Source organism: Myotis brandtii, unplaced genomic scaffold (genome assembly GCF_000412655.1).
Source record: "Myotis brandtii unplaced genomic scaffold, ASM41265v1 scaffold200, whole genome shotgun sequence".
Taxonomy (NCBI): Eukaryota; Metazoa; Chordata; class Mammalia; order Chiroptera; family Vespertilionidae; genus Myotis; species Myotis brandtii.
In genome coordinates, this window is record NW_005357453.1 from 2,266,934 (window position 1) to 2,288,984 (window position 22,051).

The window sequence follows — 22,051 nt, forward strand, 5'->3', positions numbered from 1 at the left end:
CACTCGGCGGGATCAGGTAGGGCGATCATCGGACCGCGGGCTGCCCTCCCCGCACCTCCCGTGAGAATTCAGGAAGAGAAATCCCGTGTGGATAGGAGTCTGCAGCCACTGCTAGGGAAGAAGGAGTCGGCAGGGACGACGTGCTGCTAAAACCCTGTTTCTAGACCACACTCCAGAGGAGCGAATTACACTCCCGGGTGTCACGTGTCTGATGAGGTCTTTTCTGCTCCTGGTCTTCATCTTGATGGGGTTCCAGTCGGTTTCCGACACGACCGGTTTTCAGACCCCGGGCCCCGAGTAGAGGCGTTTCTAAGACGTGCGGTCCCCAGCGGCGTGGGCATGACTGTGCAGGTGCCCGGGGAATGGTCGGGAACAGCGCCGGGCCTCCCCGAAGGTCGAAGCTGGGAAAACAGTCCCCCGGTGCGGAATGGAATTGGTTGTGGTTAAAGCCTGTCGCAGATTTAAACAGTCACGGTGTGTGGGTGACTGAGTAATGCTTGCATCGTGTGCACTGGAGGCTGCTTTTTTTTTTTTTTTCCCCAATATTACGTTATCTGTTCCTGAGCAAGTGAACAATTAACTCTTCAGTTTATTTTAAGGGTAGGGGGTTCTTAAACATTTTAAAAATACTTTTTAACGTAACAGATTCTGCCTTAAAATGTTTTTTTTTCTTAAGCATATCCTCGCTTTTGAGTTGCCCTAAGTGTGGGAGGGAACACCAGTCTTCAATTGCAAATAAAGTGTCTCAGGATCAGGTGCATTTAGGAAACACTACAAGGCCAGGTAGTAAATGCTCGGTTTTTCAGGCCATCTGGTCTCTGTGGCAACAATGCGTCTCTGCCATTGTAGCGTGAACTGTGAACAAATAAAATTATTTAGGGACAGATGTTTTCATTTTCTATCGTTTTCACATGTCACGAAGTATTCTTTTGAGATTTTTCAACCATGTGAAAACTGCCCTGGCCGGCTTAGCTCAGTGGTTGAAGCATTGGCCTGCGAACCCAAGGGTGGAGGGTTTGACCCTGTGGGGGCACGTGCAGAAGGCAACCAATCGATGTGTCTCTCTTAGGTCAATGTCAATGTTTCTCTCCTTCCTCCCTCTCTCTCTCTCTCTCTCTCTCTCTCTCTCAGCTGGGGCATTGCCCTTCCACTCTCTCTAGAAATCAATGGAAGAAATATCCTCAGGTGAGGGTTAAAAAAAAAAAAGTGAAAACTATTCTTAATACAAGTGTACAAAAATGGGCCGCAGGCCAGATTTGACTATGAGCTGTAGTTTGCCAACTTCTGGTATAGTTTATTGATTGGAATTTTTAATTCAGTAAAAAGAAATGTTTTTACTTCCTTTATCAACACGTATCCAAATTCTTAGGATAGTTGGTCGTTTACGTTGTTAATTTTTTGTGTCTTAGGATTGCCTGTGAAGAAAACGAGGTATCTCCCTGAGGCCTCTATTCTGCCTGCCTCGATTGTCTCTTTGTGAAGCATTAAAATCAGGATGTCTACACAGTCAGGGGAAGAAGATTCGATACTTATCATCCCAACTCCAGAAGAGGAGGACAAAATCCTGAGAGTGAAGTTGGAGGAGGATCCTGATGGTGAAGAGGGATCGAGCATCCCCTGGAGCCATCTCCCCGACCCGGAGGTCTTCCGACAGCGGTTCCGGAAGTTCGGCTACCAGGACTCCCCGGGGCCCCGCGAGGCTGTCAGCCAGCTTCGAGAACTTTGCCGCCTGTGGCTCAGGCCCGAGACACACACGAAGGAACAAATCCTGGAGCTGGTCGTGCTGGAGCAGTTTGTGGCCATCCTCCCCAAGGAGCTGCAGACTTGGGTTCGCGAGCATCACCCAGAGAATGGAGAGGAGGCAGTGGCGGTGCTGGAGGATTTAGAGAGTGAACTGGATGACCCTGGACAGCCGGTGAGCCTGCTTGTGCCGCTCTCCTGGGTCCGAGGCCCTGGCCCACCAGTAGGCAGAACTGCTGAGTTACCTCCACTCAATGCAGTATCTCATGTCCCGTGAGTTCCGATTCGCATTAAACTCCGTGTCAACTGACCCCAATCTTATTCGCAGGTTTCTCTCTGCCGGCGGAAGCGGGAGGTGCTGGTAGAGGAGATTGCATCTCAAGAAGAAGCGCAGGGATTACCGAGTTCGGAGCTCGATGCTGTGGAAAACCAGCTCAAGTGGGCGTCCTGGGAGCTGCACTCCCTCAGGCACTGCGGTGAGGACCAGGCTTCCCTGGGGTGGAGGGTGAGACAGTAGGGGGCTTCTGTCTAGAACCCTTTGCTTATTACTCTTTTGTGTGTGTGTGTGTGTGTGTGTGTGTGTGTGTGTGTGTTCGTGTTCGTTCTTAGACTGGGCACCCTGTAGCTTGGTTCTTTTCTCATAACCGTTAGTTTGCTGAGCGCAGGTCTTTTATTCCTAGACATCACAGACTGGACACCCTGTAGCTTGGTTCTTTTCTCATAACAGTTTGCTGAGCGCAGGTCTTTTATTCCTAGACATCACTATCAGCCTTTTCTTCTCTTTCGCCTCCTGGGTGGCCGGCCCGTTTCAGGCTGGCTGGCGTCTGCTCACTCTGAGCCAGCGCCTGCCTAGAGCCCAGGTCCCTGTGCATTGTGCATGCAATAGTGCATATTGGTCGTCTGTTCCATGTCTGTTCAGTCTCCTGCCTCATCTGATTGGTACAGTAAACGTACCTGAGGCCTCTTCAGGTCTGTTTATTTGTTGTTTATTACTGGTCTTTCTAAATTTTCGCCTATTTTTTCAACATCCTATCCAGAGTCATTTTTTTCTAAGGTTCTTTTTTTTGTAAAAATGATATTTTGATAAAGCTCTTCATCTTCTCTAAGTATTCATGCAAAAATGGGCTTTCTAGCTATAAGAAGCTTTTTTTTTTTTTTAATTATTACAGAGAGGAAGGGAGAGGGAAAGATTGAAACATCACTGATGAAAGAGAATCATTGATCGGCTTTATAAGAAGCTTCTTTTTTTTTAAAATTATTTTTGAGAGGAAGGGAGAGGGAAAGATTGAAACATCAATGATGAAAGAGAATCATTGATTGGCTGCCTCCTGCACGCCCCCAACTGGGGATCGAGCCCGCAACCAGGGCATGTGCCCTTGACCGGAATCGGAACCTGGGACCCTTCAGTCCGTAGGCTGATGCTCTATCCGTTGAGCCAAACTGGCTAGGGCTATAATAAGCTTTTAAATACAGAAAAATTAAATTAGTCCTTCCCAATATTTTTTATAATTAATGCCACATTCTTGTTTGTATACTTTGATACCACCCAGTTTATCCCTCAAACTACTAGATGTATTTTTCCGATTCAGAACTTCGGGTGTGGGGCTGAAGTATGCTGGGAATCTGGACATTGTTCTGTGCAATACAGTTTGCAAACCATTATCATTGGCTTGGAGGTGGCATTTTCTTGGGTAGAAAACTTCTCCCCTGCCTGAGTTTTAGGATACTTTTCATCTCTTTAATTCCTCATTTCAGCAATCTAGTCTTTACCTCACTTGAGAACTTTCTTCTTACTGTGCCATTTGTCTCCACGTAACCTGTACACTCCTCTGCTCTCCAAGAGTCCAAGAGACCCTCTCAGTCTCTCCTTGTCAGCCTTTTCTCCTGACTTTATCCCTTTCTCAGTCATTCATTATGGACCTTTCCGAGTGCTGCTGCTCACCCTGTAGTAACCGTCTTGACTTTTCAAGTTTCAGGAAAGTCTTTTGTTTTTCTTGTAAATTTTATATATTTTTAAATAATTAAAAACATTTGTTTATTGGGGTGTGTGTATCAGGAAAGTTGTAAATGAAACTTGCTCGAATAGCTGCCTGCAGATGTGATGGTACCTCATGCTGATAATTTAGGCTGTTCTTTCACTAGGCACATCTGTCTGAGGCTAAGAAAGACTCATCTAGATACTGAGAAATACCAAGTAGGGCAGCGTTCTTCACAGGAAAACTTGCATTTATAGGGCGTGTTGCATTTGTGAGTGTCAACCTGAACTAACACAGGATGCTCCCAGCTCATCTTCAGCCCTGTCAGGACTCCTGTGTTCTAATCTTGGCTGTGACCTGTCTTGTCTTGCTCATTTCAGAAATAGCTGCTTTCTAACTGATTGCTTATTTTTTATACCATTGTATTGAGGTAATTTCTCCCTTTTTCAAAGCAAAAGGATATTATAATGCTTTTCTAATGGCCAGCCTTATTTTATTTTTGTTCTTACAAAGTTCCATCCAGACCTAGTTGTGTCACTCTCTCCTGAATGTCTTAAAATCTACCATCTTTCTGTTCTTTTTTCCCCCCCCTCATTACCATTTATAACCCACTAGCCTGTTCCTACTTCTGTTCAGATTTAACTGTTTAATCCCTCATTATGTTATTTACCTGATTAGCCTCACAATCAGTCATTTCATATTTTTCTCTTTTGAGAGTGGCAACCTTAGCATCAGCTTTCACAATATTGTTTATAGATGAATGGAAGCTATTTATTTACTTTAAATTCATTATTTTTTTTTCCTTTGGGTTCCTTTCTCCCAGAATAGGAAATGAGTGATATTTACATTTTCTGTTTGTTTCAGATGATGATGCTAGGACTGAAAATGGAGCGTTAGCTCCAAAGCACGAGATTCCTTCAGCAGTGGAATCTCATGAAGTTCCTGGCACGCTCAGTGTGGGGGTTCCTCAGATTTTTAAATACGGAGAAGCCTGTTTCCCTAAGGGCAGGTTTGAAAGAAAGAGAAATCCTTCGAGAAAGAAACAACATATATGTGATGAGTGTGGAAAACACTTCAGTCAGGGCTCAGCCCTTATTCTTCATCAAAGGATCCACAGTGGAGAGAAACCCTATGGATGTGTTGAATGTGGGAAGGCATTCAGCAGAAGTTCCATCCTTGTGCAACACCAGAGAGTCCACACTGGGGAAAAACCTTACAAATGTCTTGAATGCGGAAAAGCCTTTAGCCAGAATTCTGGGCTTATTAATCATCAGAGAATCCATACTGGGGAGAAACCTTACGAATGTGTTCAGTGTGGGAAATCCTATAGTCAAAGCTCAAATCTTTTCAGACATCAGCGAAGACACAATGCAGAAAAACTGCTGAATGTTGTGAAAGTTTAAGAAATTAAAAATGAAAGTCAGCACTCAGGTCTATTTCTTCAGAAATGAAGACAAAAACATGGAATGATACATAATGATACAGTTTGGTCTCCCTATAAGAATGTTAGAAAATCCACTGGGAAATGTAGAACATTGTCACTCAACATTATCAGTTTGTTTTGAAAGAAATGGTGTCATACCTGCCTAGAAACTGAAATTTTAAACTTAATTTACATGTGAATGCCTGAATCTTTCATGTGATGTTTATATTCTTACTATCTTTTTCCAAATAATGATCTACTTGATTCTTTGTCTCTTACAATTTTCTTTTGTAGACAAACACATTAGTTTTGTGTTGATCATGGAATCTTCTTTGCAAGGATACATTCCCTTCCCTTCTACATTAAAGGGCAAGATAGGGATTATGAAGTCTGAAAACCGAAACCATCTTTTCAAAATTTACTCTTCTGTTTTTTGTTTTTTGTTTTTACCCAATTTGGATATGCATTTCAGAAAATAGAAGATAAAAGGTGACTAAAGCTTCAAAGTAAAATTAGAAGTGATGGTGATAAAACATCAAAAAGTGAATGGGACGCCTAGATTGGGAAAGATGTAAAAATATTTGGATCCCAAGAATTGAAATGTATCAAGAATTTATCTAGATGTAATTATCTGCCTGTAGGAAAATAAAAATGCTGCATCCTGTCTGTAACTTGGAGGCATCCCACTAATGAAAATAATGTTCTCTGTATCATTAGAAAGTGGACAGTCTAAACAAGAATCATAAACTATGAAAGTAGAAAAAACACTAGAGAATTTGCAGTCAATGACAGTGTTGAAGGGCAAATGTGAAGGTAATAGTCCATCTTGGCTTTTAGAAGATCCAATTCATTATTATTTTGCCTTCGTTTTTGTTAAGGATAGAAAAAATCCCTGACCAGGTGGGTAACAAGTATCAGGTTTGTTATTTTATTTTTTTGGTAAAAAAGGGTTGAACACCAGGCTAACAAAGCAGCCACGCATTCATCCATTCAACATTTTCTACCGACAAGGCACTGTGCTGGGTACTGTAGCCCTACCATCAGTAGGTAGGCGATTCTTCCACTGTATATTATCGGGGAACTGGTACAAAGCGGTTTCTTGTGAGTTAGCCTCTGGCCCCCTTCTGAGCAGTCCTGGGGGAGCCATAGTTCTCTTACCAGGGTGCTATATTTGGGGGAAAGGAAGACAGCTCAAACTGCTAACCCTAACCATCTCCAGCATTCCTCAGAGGTGAGTCTAAAATTCTATCACAGTTTGGAGGTTTTATAAAACTAATCAATCTCTATTAGCATTGAGGTTGTACTTACATGTTAAGTTGAATGGATTGTTCTATTTAAAAAGTAAACGACTAGGTTATTAACAACTAGTTTATTAACTATCAGAATTGATTGAACTATTTTTTAAAAGTTTTAAGTCTTAACACATTTTTATAAATGTATGAAAGTAATGCATTGTAGTAGTAAGGTTATATACTCCTTGGCTGAGAATCTGAAGTACTGTGGTTCTACTGTTCAGTGGAAAACTCTGGAAGTTAAAATATAGAAAATGAGAACAGGCTTTCTTATAGTGGGCATCATTGTGTGGAAAATGACCCATTTGAATAAATATTTCATAGTTCCAGAGATTTTGGTTACAACTGGTGCTTGGATTAAATTTTAAAAATGGAAGGTAAAATTTGCATGAGCCTATTAAAAAGCATAGTAATACATGCAAGGCCAGCTGGTGGAGAAGCGAGGCAGAATGGGGCTTGTTTATAGGTTTTCTGATAATTATAAGAAATGTGCTTTATAGATTAAGGTTTATTGAACTATAAATATGTAGTAATGATATAATGTATTTTAAGTTATACAAGAAAATGTAGGGACTTTGGGTCTTTTTTTCTGTAGCTGAGAGGAAACATGTCAATGTCCAATAAAGGTATGGACTCCTCTGCTCTAAGATGCAGTGATCTTGAGTTGATAGATTGATTGATTGATTGATTGATAACTGGTTTCTTTCCAAGTAGGCTTTGAGGTGGCATATTTGGAATTCTGCTAGGATGACAGGATTCTTAATATCAGAGTAGGTAAGAAGGGGTCAAGCTCTCAGTGGTTGACATTTCATGCTTTTTTCGATTTTATATCTTTTCTGTATACCAAGAAGCTTCAGTGGTAGATTTGTCTTAAAGGCCAAAGATGTTTGGTATAATGTGAGAGCTTAGACAGAGTAGTGTTAGAGTTGGCAATTAAGTGTTTGTCTTGCCAGCTCATAGCCATGGGTTGTTTAGAAAACATTCTGAGGCTACGGCAGGGCTCAGTGGGGAAATGGCTGGATCCAAAAAGACTGGGTGATGGTCCACAGGAAAAGAAAGTGGTTGGTGTACTTGCTGTTTCTGATTAGGGTATATCCCCAATGGATAAATCGACCTAAAATAACTATTGAGTGATTTATGATTTTATCTATACATTTATCTATACCCACGAAGATAATCATAGCAATTCTGGGGCTGCGCAGCCTCTGATGAAATGGTGATCTGGCAGTTGTCAAGCAGTGGCAACTTTTGGTTAGCAAACAAGCAGTCAGTGTTAATGGCATGCAGACTGCTGACACCCAATAGCCACTGAGCATTTGCTCATTACTGGTAAATTCTGGGTTTCTTGGAGGTTAAGCTCCCTACATTCACACCCAGTTGGCACTTGATCATTTAGCAGTATGTCTACTGCATTAATGTAGGTTGAAGGGACGATTATATGTATTGAAATAATCTGCATGCTAGGCATCAGATTAGACACTCCCTGTCGCACTTAGATTTGTAGACTAAACAGCAGGATTCAGAGATCATGTGACTTGCATGTGGCCAAGTAGAGCTAACACTCAAATCTAGTTCTGTGAACTTCACAGACATCAATTTTTCCACAATGCCATGAACAGTGGCTGTTAAACCTTGATTTTAGATTTTATCTTTTATGGTTCAGAGGTTTTTATCTTTTATAGTTAACAAATATGAAAACTATTAAATTCACTCATTAAGATTTTTTATAGTACAGAATATGAAGTGAAAAAGAACATTCTTTCTCATAGTCTTACTCAGAAGTAATAATTACTTGGTCTGTTATTCTTCCAGACTTAGGCATATACAAGTTTAAGCAAAAATGTGTTCATAGCCGACACTTGTGGTTCCTATAAAGGCACTGTTTTGAAGTGCTTTACCATGGATTAACTCTTAATCCTCACAGCAACCATATGAGGTAGGTACATATCCCCATTTTACATGTACTGCTCTGAAATTTGTCTCCCCTCCTTCCCAATTTGATATAGACATTGTTTTTCATGGCTACAAATACTGTTCCATTGCATGAATATACTGTTATTTATTTAATCAACCCCTGGATAATTTCGTTCTTTTTTTAAATTATTATACATAAAGGTATGGTTAAGATCCTTGTGCATATATTTTGCTGCTTGTGTGGGTATTTCTGTAGGATAAATACAAGTGGATTTTTTGGGTCAGAGAATGTGCACATTCAGCATTTTAAGAGATGCCACCCAAAAGATTACCAATTTACAGCAGTTTACAATAATAAGAGTGCCTGTGGGCACCCACACCAATCTGATAGGCAAAATGTATTTCCTTCCTTTGATAATTAATGAGGAACATTTCTTCCTATGTTTATTGGCCATTTGCATTTCCTGTTATAAATTGTGTTTGCCCATGTTTCTTTTTTTAAAATTATGAAAGTATAAATGACTACTAGCTCAATGTATAAAGCATAAATGATACAGGTATAAGAACAAAGACTTTCTCCAGCACTTCAATCACATTCCACTTCCCAGAGTTTAGTATACATCTATCTAGTCCCCTTTCCATACATCTCCATTTGAATGTACATAAGCATATAAAAGCTATTTTTACATAAACAGGATCATATATGTACTGTTCTACAGCTTGCCTTTTTTTGGTCTCAAAAAACCTATTCCTGAGGTCTTTAAATTTCTTCAATGGTTGAATAGGATTCAATATTATGAAAATACCATGACTGAAGGTATTTTTTTCTCCTGCTCTTACATTGCCAAAGTAAATCTTTTTTCATATATCTTTGTGCATGTGTGTGAATATTCCTTTAGGATGGCGTTGTCTAAGGTGGATTATTACATCAGCGGTGCATTCCCTGATAGGCTCACCTTAGCCTTCCTAAAGGCCTTCATAACTTTATATTTTACCAACTGTAGGGAAAATGCTCATTTCCCCATATGGCCTTACCTGCACTTATTTTATCTGAACAACAACAACAAAAAATCTTTAATTATATTTCCCTGATTAATGATAAGGTTGAGGTTATTTTCATGTTTATTGGCCATTTATAGTTTTACCATGGATTGTTTGTTCACATCCTCTACCTGCTTTCCAATTGGGTTATGTGTGGGTGTATGTTGTTTTTGTTTGTACAGCATCTCTTTTCCCATCTTCTGGTAACAGAGCCCTTATTTATTGCGGGGAACCCATTCCCTATGGCTTAGCTGAACACATGACCAGGCCTGGCCTCCCTGAGTTCTGCAGCTCCTTACCGTAGCTGCAGTGATGAAAGCATAGGTGTGTAACTCAAGCCAGGCTACAGAGAGCTCTCAGCAAACTGCGGAAACGATTGGCAACACGGCTCACGGAGATCCCAGGAACTAAGGACTGTGTGTACCATGTGGGGAGAGTGAGGAGAAGCTCAGAGGCTAGCAGAAAGGACAGAGAACTGAGTTCTGATGTCATTTTTCTGGAGGCCCTCGATCCAGCTGTGCCTAAAGCCTGCCCTACCTCCGGACTTTAACGTTTTGTGAGCCAATAAAGTCCCTTTCCTGTTTAAGATAATTGAATTGGGTTTCTGTCCTGATTAATATAGGTTATTTGTATTTTCTTATTGATTTGTAGAAACCTCTGTAATTTTAAATTCTAGACTTACACTTTATGCACTATATAGGTTAATAAAATTAGCATGGCCTTCCATGATTTGGCCTCTGTCAACCTCTGCCATTTGTTACTGCACTCTCTATACCACACACCACACACATATACTTTACGTACCAGTAATAACTGAACGTTGATGTTGGGAATGTCTGTGGATGAAAAGCTTTTCACATGGTCATATCTTCAGGAATCTCTCTTCCTATCCTTCATTCCAGGACTGAGAAGGGATGACGCTGCTGTCTATGCTGCAGCCATTATTCTAGGGGCATTCCCCTCAAGTGTTTTCTGTATGTGACCCTAGGAGTCCCTCCCCATGACCTCCATCCCCCGCCCATGGTTCTTGGGGGCCCTCATTTGATTCTCAGGCCTGTGGATTTGAAATTGCTCAAGCCCAAGACTTCTGGGGTTTACATTTGTTGCCCTTGTGTGTGGAGACTACATGTGGCAGTAAAAAGAAAAAACACCAAAAAACATTTTCTGTCTTGGTGAATAAGGAGAAAATAAATCCGGAAAGAGGGATACGAAAATCCAGGCGGAAAGGACTGCCATGTAGGAAGGTCGTTCAGGGAAGGGTTCACTGAGAACACGAGAGCCGATGAAAGACCAGTGAGGATAAGAAAGCAAGTGGACCCGAGGAAAGATGTTCCAGGCATGTGAACACGGTACCAAGGACTTGATGTGGGAACAGTGCGTCATTTGTTCAGGAAACAGCAAGGAGGCCAGTGTGTCTCTAGCAGAATGAACTTGGGGGGAGGTAGTGGATGAGGCCAGAGAGAAAAGTGGGGTGAGGGTTATGGGCAGGGCCAGATCCTGGGAGACCTGGCTAGCCAGTGGTGGGACTATTATTGAACTTTGAATGAGGAAAGAAGCAACATGATTAGTTGCTGAGAAGAGAACAAAGTGTCTTGTTTCTTTGAAGTTTCAAAAAAAATTTTACACATTTTTGAAGGTAATATAATAATAGAAAAGGTTTAGAAATAAAAAAGCTAGTTTTTTAAAAAAGATTAATCTAACTGATAAGCTAGCCAGACTGATCAGGGGGAAAAAAAAATATCAGGAATGAGAGGTGTGACATTATATCATACAAATTTATGTAAAAAGTTCTAGTCAATTTTGCTGATCTCTATCCTGCTGATTCTAATACTCATTTATTAGGGATATTGCTTGAGCCATCAGCAATATTTGCATAATAGACAATTTCCTTTAGCTTAAAGAACAACACTTTGGTTTTTTCTTACCTCACGGATGCTTCTCAGTCTCCATGCTGGTATGTACTCATTTTTCTGGACTAATATATTTAGAAAACAGGGAGGATGAGGAGTGTAGGATAGCTATGTTATTTTATCTGGATAGCAAGAATGTTTAGTAGAGCAATTCACCAGGATAGGGAATTGAGGAGGACAACATCATTGGATATATGTTAAATTCATGAACATAAGTTTACCAGTAGGACACAGGAGAAATGTGTAGTAAACAGTTGGCTTTTAACATTTCACTCTAGAGAGATTGCTAAACTTCAATATAAAATAGATTACCCTATTTTTCTTTTTCACTTTTTAAAAATTCTCCAAAGAACAGACAATAATTGATTGTATACTTGTCTCCCTACTTATTTCTCAACTTATCATGTCAGTATCTTCAAGCTCCTCTACTTCTGGGCCTCATGATTTTATTTCCAGACTTTCAAATAGTTTTCCTTTTTGCTCTCTTTCCTCCTCTTTATCTTAGACTTCATAAAGCAGGGAAGTGAGCATGCCATTCCCTGGTTCAAAGATCCTAATGGCTTTCCATTGTCTTGAGAGCAAAATGCAGAAATGTATCTACTCCCACCACCTAACACTTTTTAGATGACACTAAACCCTGGGAAGTTTAAGTGCCTGTTTACTATCACACTCCTCAACTGTCTTTTCTTTTACTTCATTTTTAATTCCAGTTTATTCTTATTCTTTTAAGTACATGTCCCAGTTATTATTTCCATAACATGTAAGTTTGACGGCAGGAACCTTTTATTTTTTTCCTTCGGCAGCACTTAGTACAGTGCCTGACACTGAATGTTTGAGTGAATTAATGACTAAGCCCTACACTCCACATCATTTCTTATACTTCCTTGCTTCTGTGCCTTTGTTGACTATTCTCTCCCTGCCTTTATGCCCCTACCTCATCCTTCAAACTTCAAGTCTCAGGAGCTCCACAAAGCTTTCCAATCAGAATTGAACCCTATCTCCTCAGAGCTCTCATAAGTATCTTTTTGTTGTTAATCCTCAACCGAGAATATTTTTCCATTGATTTTTAGGGAAAGTGGAAGAGAAAGGGAAAGACAGAAACATCGATGTGAGAAAAACACATCAGTTGGTTGCCTCCTGCACGAGCCCCAACCAGGGCCTGGGCTGGGGAGGAGCCTGCAACCAAGGTAACTGCCTTTGACCAGAATTGAACCCGTGACCCTTTGGTCCGCAGGCCAACGCTCCATCTGCTGAGCCAAACTGGCTAGGGCTACTAGTAAGTATCTTGTTTACCTTTATGATTACATTGAGCTATATGTTTTCTGTATAGACATCAGTCCTTAAATAATACATGCTTTGTTGGGACAGTACACAAACCTTTGTATACAAACTTTGTGTAGACTATAAAGCCTTAACAAATGCCTTGCACATAGTAATTTGACAATTCCTATTGGATTGAAATATTAATTAGATAATTATAGAGGATATTCAAAGTATATGATAGCATAATTTTAAAAAATAGTTAATACCAGAAAGACAATTAGAATTAAAAAAAACCTTTATTTTTCAGTAGAAAACGTTGCATATATGCAGCCTATTATTAATAGGCATGTCAGAAATCAACAAATGTCTGATGAATGTTGCCACTTAAAAAATCAGTGGGAAGGTATTTTTATTTTTAAACAGAATATGCTACACAAATTAGTCATGGGGTATTACTTTAACTATACTTTTGTTCAATTTATAGATGACAAGATAAATAATGTAGTAGAGAAATCATCATACTTTGACATATGAAATATTTTTTTATTGTTTCACATATTTAAGCTGTGATTAAATGGTAGTATTGAAGAAATTATTTCAAACCACTAAAGCTTATAGGCTTCATTATTGAAAGCAAAATAAATCCATATTTGCTATGTACATCACAGGAACTTAAAAACTCCTTCTCACTAGGAAAACCAAAACTAGGCCACAAAAACTTTTTTTTTTGTAGAAAATGGAGCACTGGAGTTGTGTAGTTAATAAATTTAGTATCAGAATAGCATCATATGTTCATACACTGGATTTAATGATAACTAGCATTAACATAAGGTAGAACTCTCCAGATGTCAGCAGATAAGTGTGATATCAGAGTGAGTGCCAATTAAATATGGAAGGAATTTTAAGTTTTCCCTACATTATCTAAAATAACTTCGCTGATATGTGATAGGTAATTTGGGCTCACTAAAGATTAGAGGTTATAATACTAATATATTTCTAAGTTCTGATTGCACACCCACAACACGGATTTTTACAATATCTGGTAAGGTTCTTAATACTTTTAAAACTCTCATAGGTTGTATTTGATAAGACTAGAGATTTTCTCACATTATAGCAGATACAAATTTCCATTGTTGCTGACATTTGGTATAATTTTTATTCACATTGAACATTTTCCCACAACACACAAGATTCCTCCTCAGAATTTCTCTGAGTTAAACCTTCATTATAACAATTGAATCAATGTTTTTCTCTCCACTGTGGGTGGTTTTTTTTTCCCTTCTAAATGTAGTACAAGAGTTGAGCATTGATTAAAACCTTTTTCATAATCATCAATAGCATTCATAAGCTTTTTTCCAGTATAGTGTCTCTGGTATTGAATAAAGTTGGTGTGTACACTAAAGGTTTTCTCACATTCGTCACAATTAGATTGTCTTGGCCAGAATGGACTTTCTCATGATCAATAAGTTCAGAGATTTGGGTAAAACTTCTGCTGCACTGAATGCACGGGTGGGGTTCCTCCCCAGTGTGGATTCTCTGATGTTCAGTAACATCAGTGCATGTGCCAAAGGCTTTCCCAAAGGTATCACATCTATATGGCTTTTCATCATTGTGGATTCTTTGATGGTTAATGAGATCAGAGCGCCGACTAAAGCTTTTGCCACACTGATCACACCAATACGGTTTCTCCCCAGTGTGGATCCTCTGATGTAGGCTCAGAGCTGAGCACTGACTGAAGGCCTTCCCACACTCATTACATTTGTATGGTTTCTCCCCGGTGTGGGTTCTCTGGTGTTTGATAAGGTCCGAGTTCTGACTGAAACTTTTGCTGCACTGTGTGCATGGGTATGGTTTTTCTCCAGTGTGAATTCTCTGATGAAGAATAAGGTCAGAACTCTGACTGAAGGCTTTCTCACAACTGTTGCAATGATAGGGCTTCTCCCCAGAGTGCACTCTCTGATGTTTAGTGAGGTCTGAGCTTTGACTAAAACTTTTATTGCACTGATTACATGCATATGGTTTCTCTCCAGTGTGGATTCTTTGATGTTTAACAAGGTCTGAACGACGACTAAAGCTTTTAGAACAATTACTACACGGATAGGGTTTCTCTCCTGTGTGGATTCTCTGATGTAGAATAAGGTTGGAGCTCTGACTGAAGGTTTTCCCACATTCATCACATTCATATGGTTTCTCACCCGTATGAATCCTATGATGCTTCACAAGATCTGATCTTCGACTAAACATTTTACTGCACTGGTCACATGGGTAAGGCTTCTCTCCAGTGTGAATTCGCTGATGGTTAATAAGATCTGAAAGTCTGCTGAACGTTTTGCTACACTGAGTACACGGGTAGGGTTTCTCTCCAGTGTGGATTCTCTGATGCAGAATAAGGACTGAACTCTGATTAAAAGCCTTCCCACATTCATTACATTTATAGGGTTTCTCTCCAGTGTGGATCCTTCGATGTTTAATAAGGTCTGAGTTCTGACTGAAACTTTTGCTACACTGATCGCATGGATATGGTTTCTCCCCGGTATGGATTCTTTGATGCAGAATAAGGTCAGAGCTCTGACTGAAGGCTTTCCCACACACATCACATTTATATGGTTTTTCACCAGTGTGGACTCTTTGATGTTTTATAACATCAGAACTCTGACTAAAATGTTTGTTACACTGGTTACATGTATAAGGCTTCTCTCCAGTATGGATTCTCAGGTGTTTCACCAGGTCTGAGCGCTGGCTAAAACTTTTACGACAGTGACTGCACTGATAGGGTTTTTCTCCTGTGTGGATTCTCTGATGTATAATAAGATCTGAGCTCTGACTGAAGGCTTTCCCACATTCATCACATTTATAGGGTTTTTCACCAGTGTGGACTCTTTGATGTTTAATAAGGTCTGAGCTCCGACTGAAACTTTTAATACACCAATGACAAGGATAGGGTTTCTCCCCAGTATGAATTCTTTGATGCAGAACCAGAGCTGAGCTCACACTAAAGGCCTTCCCACACTTATCACATTCATAGGGTTTCTCCCAATGGCTTCTTTGATGCCTAATGAGGCCTGTACTCCAAGCAAAGCTTTGTCCACATTCATCACAGTTATGTTGTCTTCTTCTAAAGAGGTTCTTATCCTTTTCATTTAATGTATCCCCCAATTCACAGAATTCTCTGCATTCAGAAACCTGGAGAACATCGTCTCTGGGGTTGTCAGCCTCTTCAGTCAATGGTTCAGTTTCTGCTATGATTTCTTCCTCTGAAGCCAGCTCTCCAATCTTGGTCTTGGTCTCACCATCTAGAACAATAAACAAAATTCAAATGGAATGTGTTCTCTAGACTGTAAGAAAGTTTCAGGTGAAACAGATGTCATCACAATATGGGAGTGCTGCAAAACCCAAAATTACCCTCTGAGAGGGAAACTAGAAAAACTCAGGAAGTAATGGACCACAATAGTGAGAGAAGTGGCTTACCAGATTTGATCTGTATATGTTTGTCACAGGAGATCTGAGAATACCAAAATCTAATCACAGCGACTAGGAAAGTTAGACTAAATTAGAGCTGATACATAAACAATTCATGAACGTTTGTAAGGTAAGCAGTGTGAAAGAGTTGGGGGTGGATGGGGAGGCAGCAGCACCCAGGCTGTCACTGAGAGGGTATACCAACCAGGCTGGTCAGAGGCTATCATTAGGGTAAAGAAAGAGGCATCATGCCCAGGAATAGTCAAGACAGAATCCAAAATTATATATAAAAAAAATGTCTATCGATACTCCTCCATCTCTGTTGTCATTATTATTACCAACCAAATTGGCCAAGAATGCATTAGCCCTTTTTTGAGTTAGCTAACTTTGGTCAGTCACTGACAAAACTTACTTACTAAGGAGTGTAAATTAGGAAAAGGTCAAAGAGGTGGGGCCAGAAATCTCTTTTGAGTTGATTTTTGAGAAGGCCATTCCTTGCTCAACAATGGTAGGAGCTCCATTGAATTTCTTGATTGTCAGCCCAGTGTTAAGTGGTGTTTACTATAAAAAGCACACCACAGCCGGCTACGGTGGCTCATTGGTTGAGTGTCGACCTATGAATCAGGAGGTCATGGTTCGATTCCTGATCAGGGGATATGCTGGGTTTCGGGCTCAATTCCCAGTGGGGGTGGGGGGTGTGTGTGTGCAGGAGGTGACCAATTGATGATATTTCTTTCTCATCGATGTTTCTATCCCTTTCCCTTCCTCTCTCTATCTCTCTCAAAAAAGAGAAAATCAATAAAAACATTAAAAAAAGATAAATTACAATAAATTAAATGTGATGTTGTAATTTTGAAGGCAACATTTTTCAACCAGGGTTCTGTAAGAAAATGATTTGAGTGACTATTTTCTTAATTCTCCCCAAAATGATACATAGATACCATAATAGGGGAGACAATATATTACTTATAATGGATGCTTAGAGTACTTGGGCTAAATTCTCTCACAGAATCACATCTAAGAAAAGCTGCTATGAGGTAACTAGTAAATAACAATGAAAGAATGTATAATCAATAAAATTAATAGAAAAATTTAAAACAAAAACCTGATAATGCAAAATTAGGCAAAAAAGGAGACTAAAGAAACCAAACATGGGATGAATAAAAACAAATAAGGAGAAGGTACATTTAAATCCAAACATCAACTACGTTATATGTAAATTAACTACTCCAATAAAAAGCAAAGAAAAACAACACAAAACATTATACTTAATGGTTAAATAATGAATGCTTTTCTTTTAGGAACAAGGCAGCAAAGCAAAGATACCCTCTCTTACCACTTCTGTTCAACATTGTACAACTTCTATTCAGTATTCCTAGCCAATGCAATAAGATATAAAAAATAATTGAAACATATAAATAAGAAAGAACAAAGTCAAACTGTCTTTACTTACAGATGACACAATCACATATAGTATAGAAAATCCTAAAGTGTCTCAAAAAAGCTATTAGAACTGGTAAACAAGTTTCTTACAGCAATATACAAACACCAATTGTATTTCTGTATACAATGAGAAATTGTATCAAAAAATCAAATATTTAAAAATAAATTCAGCAAAATATATATGAACAGCACTGGTAGCAGTGAAGTTTTAGGTTTCAGGTGGAAGTATGATTTCATTATATGTCAGCCTGCAATGAAATGGCAGCTTAAGACTGTTTTTCTGCTGTGTTGGGAACACAACAATCTAAACAAAGGACAAAGGTGGATAGCATAGGTCAGTGGTCGGCAAACCGCGGCTAGCGAGCCACATGCGGCTCTTTGCCCCTTGAGTGTGGCTCTTCTGCAAAATACCATGTGCGGGCGCACACGTACAGTGCAATTGAAACTTCATGGCCCATGCGCAGAAGTCAGTTTTTGGCCTGGGTGAGTCTATTTTGAAGAAGTGGCGTTAGAAGAAGTGGGCGGTGTCTGTCGGGCGCAGGCGGGCCGCGGGGGAGGCGTGCGATTCATGCAGGAGTTGAGTGAGCCAGTCAGTCAGCAGTCACATTGTGCAGTGGTTAGTGCTAGTTGCGTCCCCAAATCGCGCGCGGGTGACAAAAGTACCTACTCGAAGCATAAAGTTACCTGTATTTTTCCAACCAGCTGCAAATCCTATAGGTATTTTTGTCATCAATTTAAGAATTGTAATTCTTTTGTGTTGGTGGCTTTATTATTATAAAATGAAACATTTTTTAGGTGCCCTGTTTGAGTGAGATGGCTACAAAGAAGAAGCAAAGAAAAACGGAAGACGAAAACCGTGAATTTAAAGTTGAATGTACCTACCTATATAGTTTAAGTTTAAAAAATTTGGCTCTCAAAAGAAATTTCAACCGTTGTCCTGTTGATATTTGGCTCTGTTGACTAATGAGTTTGCCGACCACTGGCTTAGGTTAAAAGGGCTGGGCTGTGATGGATATTGTCCCTTCACCCCCGTACATCTACTGTTCACCCTGCTCTGTGCCTCAGGAGGTGGGTATTAGTTTATGCACTGCTTCACTTGGGGTTTTGTGCTCTCTGGCTTGCAATTAAATTTAGCCAAAAGTGGGAGGAGAATCGTAGAGTGACCAATTTTCCTGATTTGCCCCCAACAGAGGAGCTGCTCAGGATGTGGGACTTTCAGTGCTAAATCCTAAGCAAACTGGGATGAGTTGGTTACCCTATGAGTGGTTCTCAACCTTCTGGCCCTTTAAATATAGTTCCTCATGTTGTGACCCAACCATAAAATTATTTTCGTTGCTACTTCATAACTGTAATGTTGCTACTGTTATGAATCGTCATGCAAATATCTGATATGCAGGATGGTCTTAGGCGACCCCTGTGAAAGGGTTGTTCGACTGCCAAAGGGGTTGCAACCCACAGGTTGAGAATCGCTGCCCTACATCCTGGCTTCCCTCTTCCTGGGCCAGGAATTGGAAGTAATTGTGTTTCTTTTAGCAAAGGCCACAGCTCCTATTGGGCAGCTCTATCCTATAGCTACCCACTCTAGGATCTGGTAATCAATCTCTCCCCTTGTAACTAAGACCTAAAGGTAGTAACTGCTCATCATTGTTTGTCTCCAGGCTGTTCTCCATCCCTTGTTGATTTCTGTGACCCTGCCCATCTTTTTCATGAAACTTTGAGTTACCCCAATTGAATGAGCCCACTGTCTTCTGCTAGAATACTGACTGATACATCTGGTTTATTTTTTCCATAACCACTATTACTACCTGATATTATACTGTATATTTATTTATTTCCTGTTTTCCCCACTAGAATGTAAGCCCCTTGAGGGCAAAGTCTTGTCTGTTCAGTTCACTGCTATATCCCTCACACTTAGAGCAGTGCCTGGCACAGAGTAAACCCTCTCAATAATAATAATATTATTTGGACAATAATAATAAGCTATGATCTTATTAACTAATAAGCATTTATCAACAATAAGTATTTGTTGAATAGTTAAATTATTTGAAGGATACATAAATGTTAGCAGAGACTATCAATAGATTTGCAGGTTATTTAAACTTTGTTTTGTGTTTTTCTACATTTTATAAATGCACTTTTTTATATAACTATAATTAAAAATGTTATTTTATACGCACTCTAAGAGAAACAAACAGATGCAATATGTATACCAATTTATATAAAACTTCAAGGAGGAGGCCCAGTGATTCTCAGGAAAGATGAGAACTAGAGGCCTTAGAACAGATTCTTAAAGAAAGACAAATTCTAAATACAGGATAAATAATATAAAACAAATAAAATAAAGATGCTCCAAAACTAAAAAGAGGCAGAAGATCTAGAGTAAAAGAAAGGGATAATAGAAGTTGAATTTCTTAGAAAAAACACAGCAGCAATGGGAGGACCAAAATAAAGCAGCAGCAAAATATGATGTGAAAATGAGACCCTGTAGGACATCTGAACAAAGTTTGGGTCAGAATTATCGTACTAAAAATAACAGGGGCTACTATTTATAAAGAACTTAGTACCAGCCAGGTCTGTTCTCAGGGTTTATATATAGGATCTCAGCTAGAGCCTATGGTGCTTGTTATAGTAATAACTAGAGGCCCGGTGCATGAAACTTGTACATGGGTAGGGTCCCTAGGCCTGGCTGGCGATCAGAGCCGATCTTTGGGGCGACTGGTGGAGCAATTGGGGGCCCCCCACTGACACCCGCCTTGGAGGGGCCCAGCGGGGCGATCGGGGGTAGGGGGGTGCCGCTGGCACCCGCCTTGGCTGGCCTGGGGCCTGCGGGCTGGGGGCACCTCCTGTGTTGAGCATTTGCCCCCTGGTGGTCAGTGCACATCCTAGTGACCAGTCATTCCATTGGTCGTTCCACTGTTCGGTTGCTTTGCATATTAGGCTTTTATTATATAGGATGGGCCCCACTGAATCCTGTTCCCCCAGTATCTAAATCCTTGTGTAGTTCTCACCCACAATGACTCTGGAACTGGTTATGTGACTTGCTTGGTGAATGACATATTAACACATGTAACACAAACAGGTTAGAAAGTGCTTTGCCTCCCAGGACTTGGCCTCTGTCTGAGTTTGGAACTAGCTGCCCTGTGAAAGAGTCTGGACTAGTTTGCTAGAGATACGTACATGGCCCAAGCCACAGAAAGCACCAACAGCCAACATGTGTCACTGATACCGGCTTAGTCCTGCCCTAGCTGAGCCACTAGACGACTGCATGAGTGATCTCAGGCAAGACCTGAAAATAAAACTGCCCAGCTGAACCCAGCCCAACCTGATGACCTACAAAACCAAGGGAAATAACACGGTTTAAAAATGCCTGATCTTTTAGGTCACTGTTTTGAGGTCCCTTTTTCTGGAGTAATAGACATGATCCTCAAAAGAACCTCCAAGACATGAATTAGTATGTATGTATACTAATGAGGAAACAGAATCATAAAAATAAAGTAACTTGCGCCCTAACTGGTTTGGCTCAGTGGATAGTCGCCCTGTGGACTGAAGGGTCCCATGTTCCATTCCGGCCAAGGGCACATGCCCGGGTTGCAGGGCATGCAAGAGGGAGCCAATCAATGATTCTCTCTCATCATTGATGTTTCTCTCTCTCTCTCCTTTACCCTTCCTCTCTGAAATCAATAAAAATACATTTAAAAAAAAGAAAGAAAAGATTTTAAAAGGGGAGTATCAAATACTGACAGATCGGTGATAAGGTGACTATAATGGGGAAAACGGATGATTTGAGGACTTAAAGGAGGAAGGCGTTCTATGAGAATGTGATTGCCAGAATTCACAAGAACGTCACGTGAGTGTGCTCGCGCTGCAGAGCTGGTAGTGACGCGTGGGCGATGCAGCATGCCAGTCACACTGATGACACCGATAGAGCAATGGTGACCCCCACCCCCAAACCAGAGAGAGAGAGAGAGAGAGAGAGAGAGAGAGAGAGAACACACTGCTTCTCACCTGACAGCAGCTGGTGGTCCTGGGATTCGGAATTGAACAGTACCTCCATGGGCTGCGACTGGCCCCCTGGCCCCCCAGGAGCGCCCGGAGCGTCAGCATGGCCTCGGGAAGCTTCTCTGGTCCAGGTCCGGCTCCGAGACCCGGGGGCAACTGGCCACCGCGGGGCTGGGGAGCGAACCACTGCGGAGCCCGGAGACAGAATTCCTGACACTGGGCTACCAAAAACGTCCTCTCGATGCAAAAGAAATAAAGGAGGAAACAAAACCACCTATTTACATGTGCTCAGCTTCCTCTCCCCCAGGAAGGCGTCAGGCATTGCCCCTCGGGGACCTGGATTCCCCGTTCCCAGCCCGGCGACCTTCCAGCCCCACTGGGGTGAATGGCAGCCACGTCAGGTAGAGCTGGGAAGACCAGGCACCGCGCTCCTCGCTTCCCGGCCTAGTCCCAGCCCCACCCCTGGTCCGGCTCATCACCCTCTGTCCTCTGGTTCGCGCGGATGCACCCACGCTCTGACCCGCCCACCCCCGGTTCCTGTGTTCATTCAATGGAACCCAGGGGCCAGCCAGGACGGCCCGACCCAGCTCG

The 22,051-nt window shown here is 40.9% G+C and overlaps 2 protein-coding genes across 2 annotated transcripts; one reads left to right on the top strand and one right to left on the bottom strand.

The window, feature by feature from the left end:
* Positions 1–10,130, top strand: ZNF24 (zinc finger protein 24). The gene is made up of 4 exons (XM_005865272.2): positions 1–16; positions 1,410–1,915; positions 2,069–2,216; positions 4,581–10,130. The coding sequence occupies exons 2-4, from the start codon at positions 1,496–1,498 to the stop codon at positions 5,117–5,119; spliced, it is 1,107 nt and encodes a 368-aa protein (XP_005865334.1). The 5' UTR covers positions 1–16; positions 1,410–1,495; the 3' UTR covers positions 5,120–10,130.
* Positions 10,131–13,881: 3,751 nt separating this feature from the next.
* On the bottom strand, positions 13,882–22,045 carry LOC102255377 (zinc finger protein 271). The gene is given in 3 exon segments (XM_005865275.2): positions 13,882–14,136; positions 14,138–15,852; positions 21,467–22,045. Coding segments are annotated over 3 exon segments (1,917 nt in total). The 5' UTR covers positions 21,516–22,045; the 3' UTR covers positions 13,882–13,983.
* Positions 22,046–22,051: the final 6 nt, after the last annotated feature.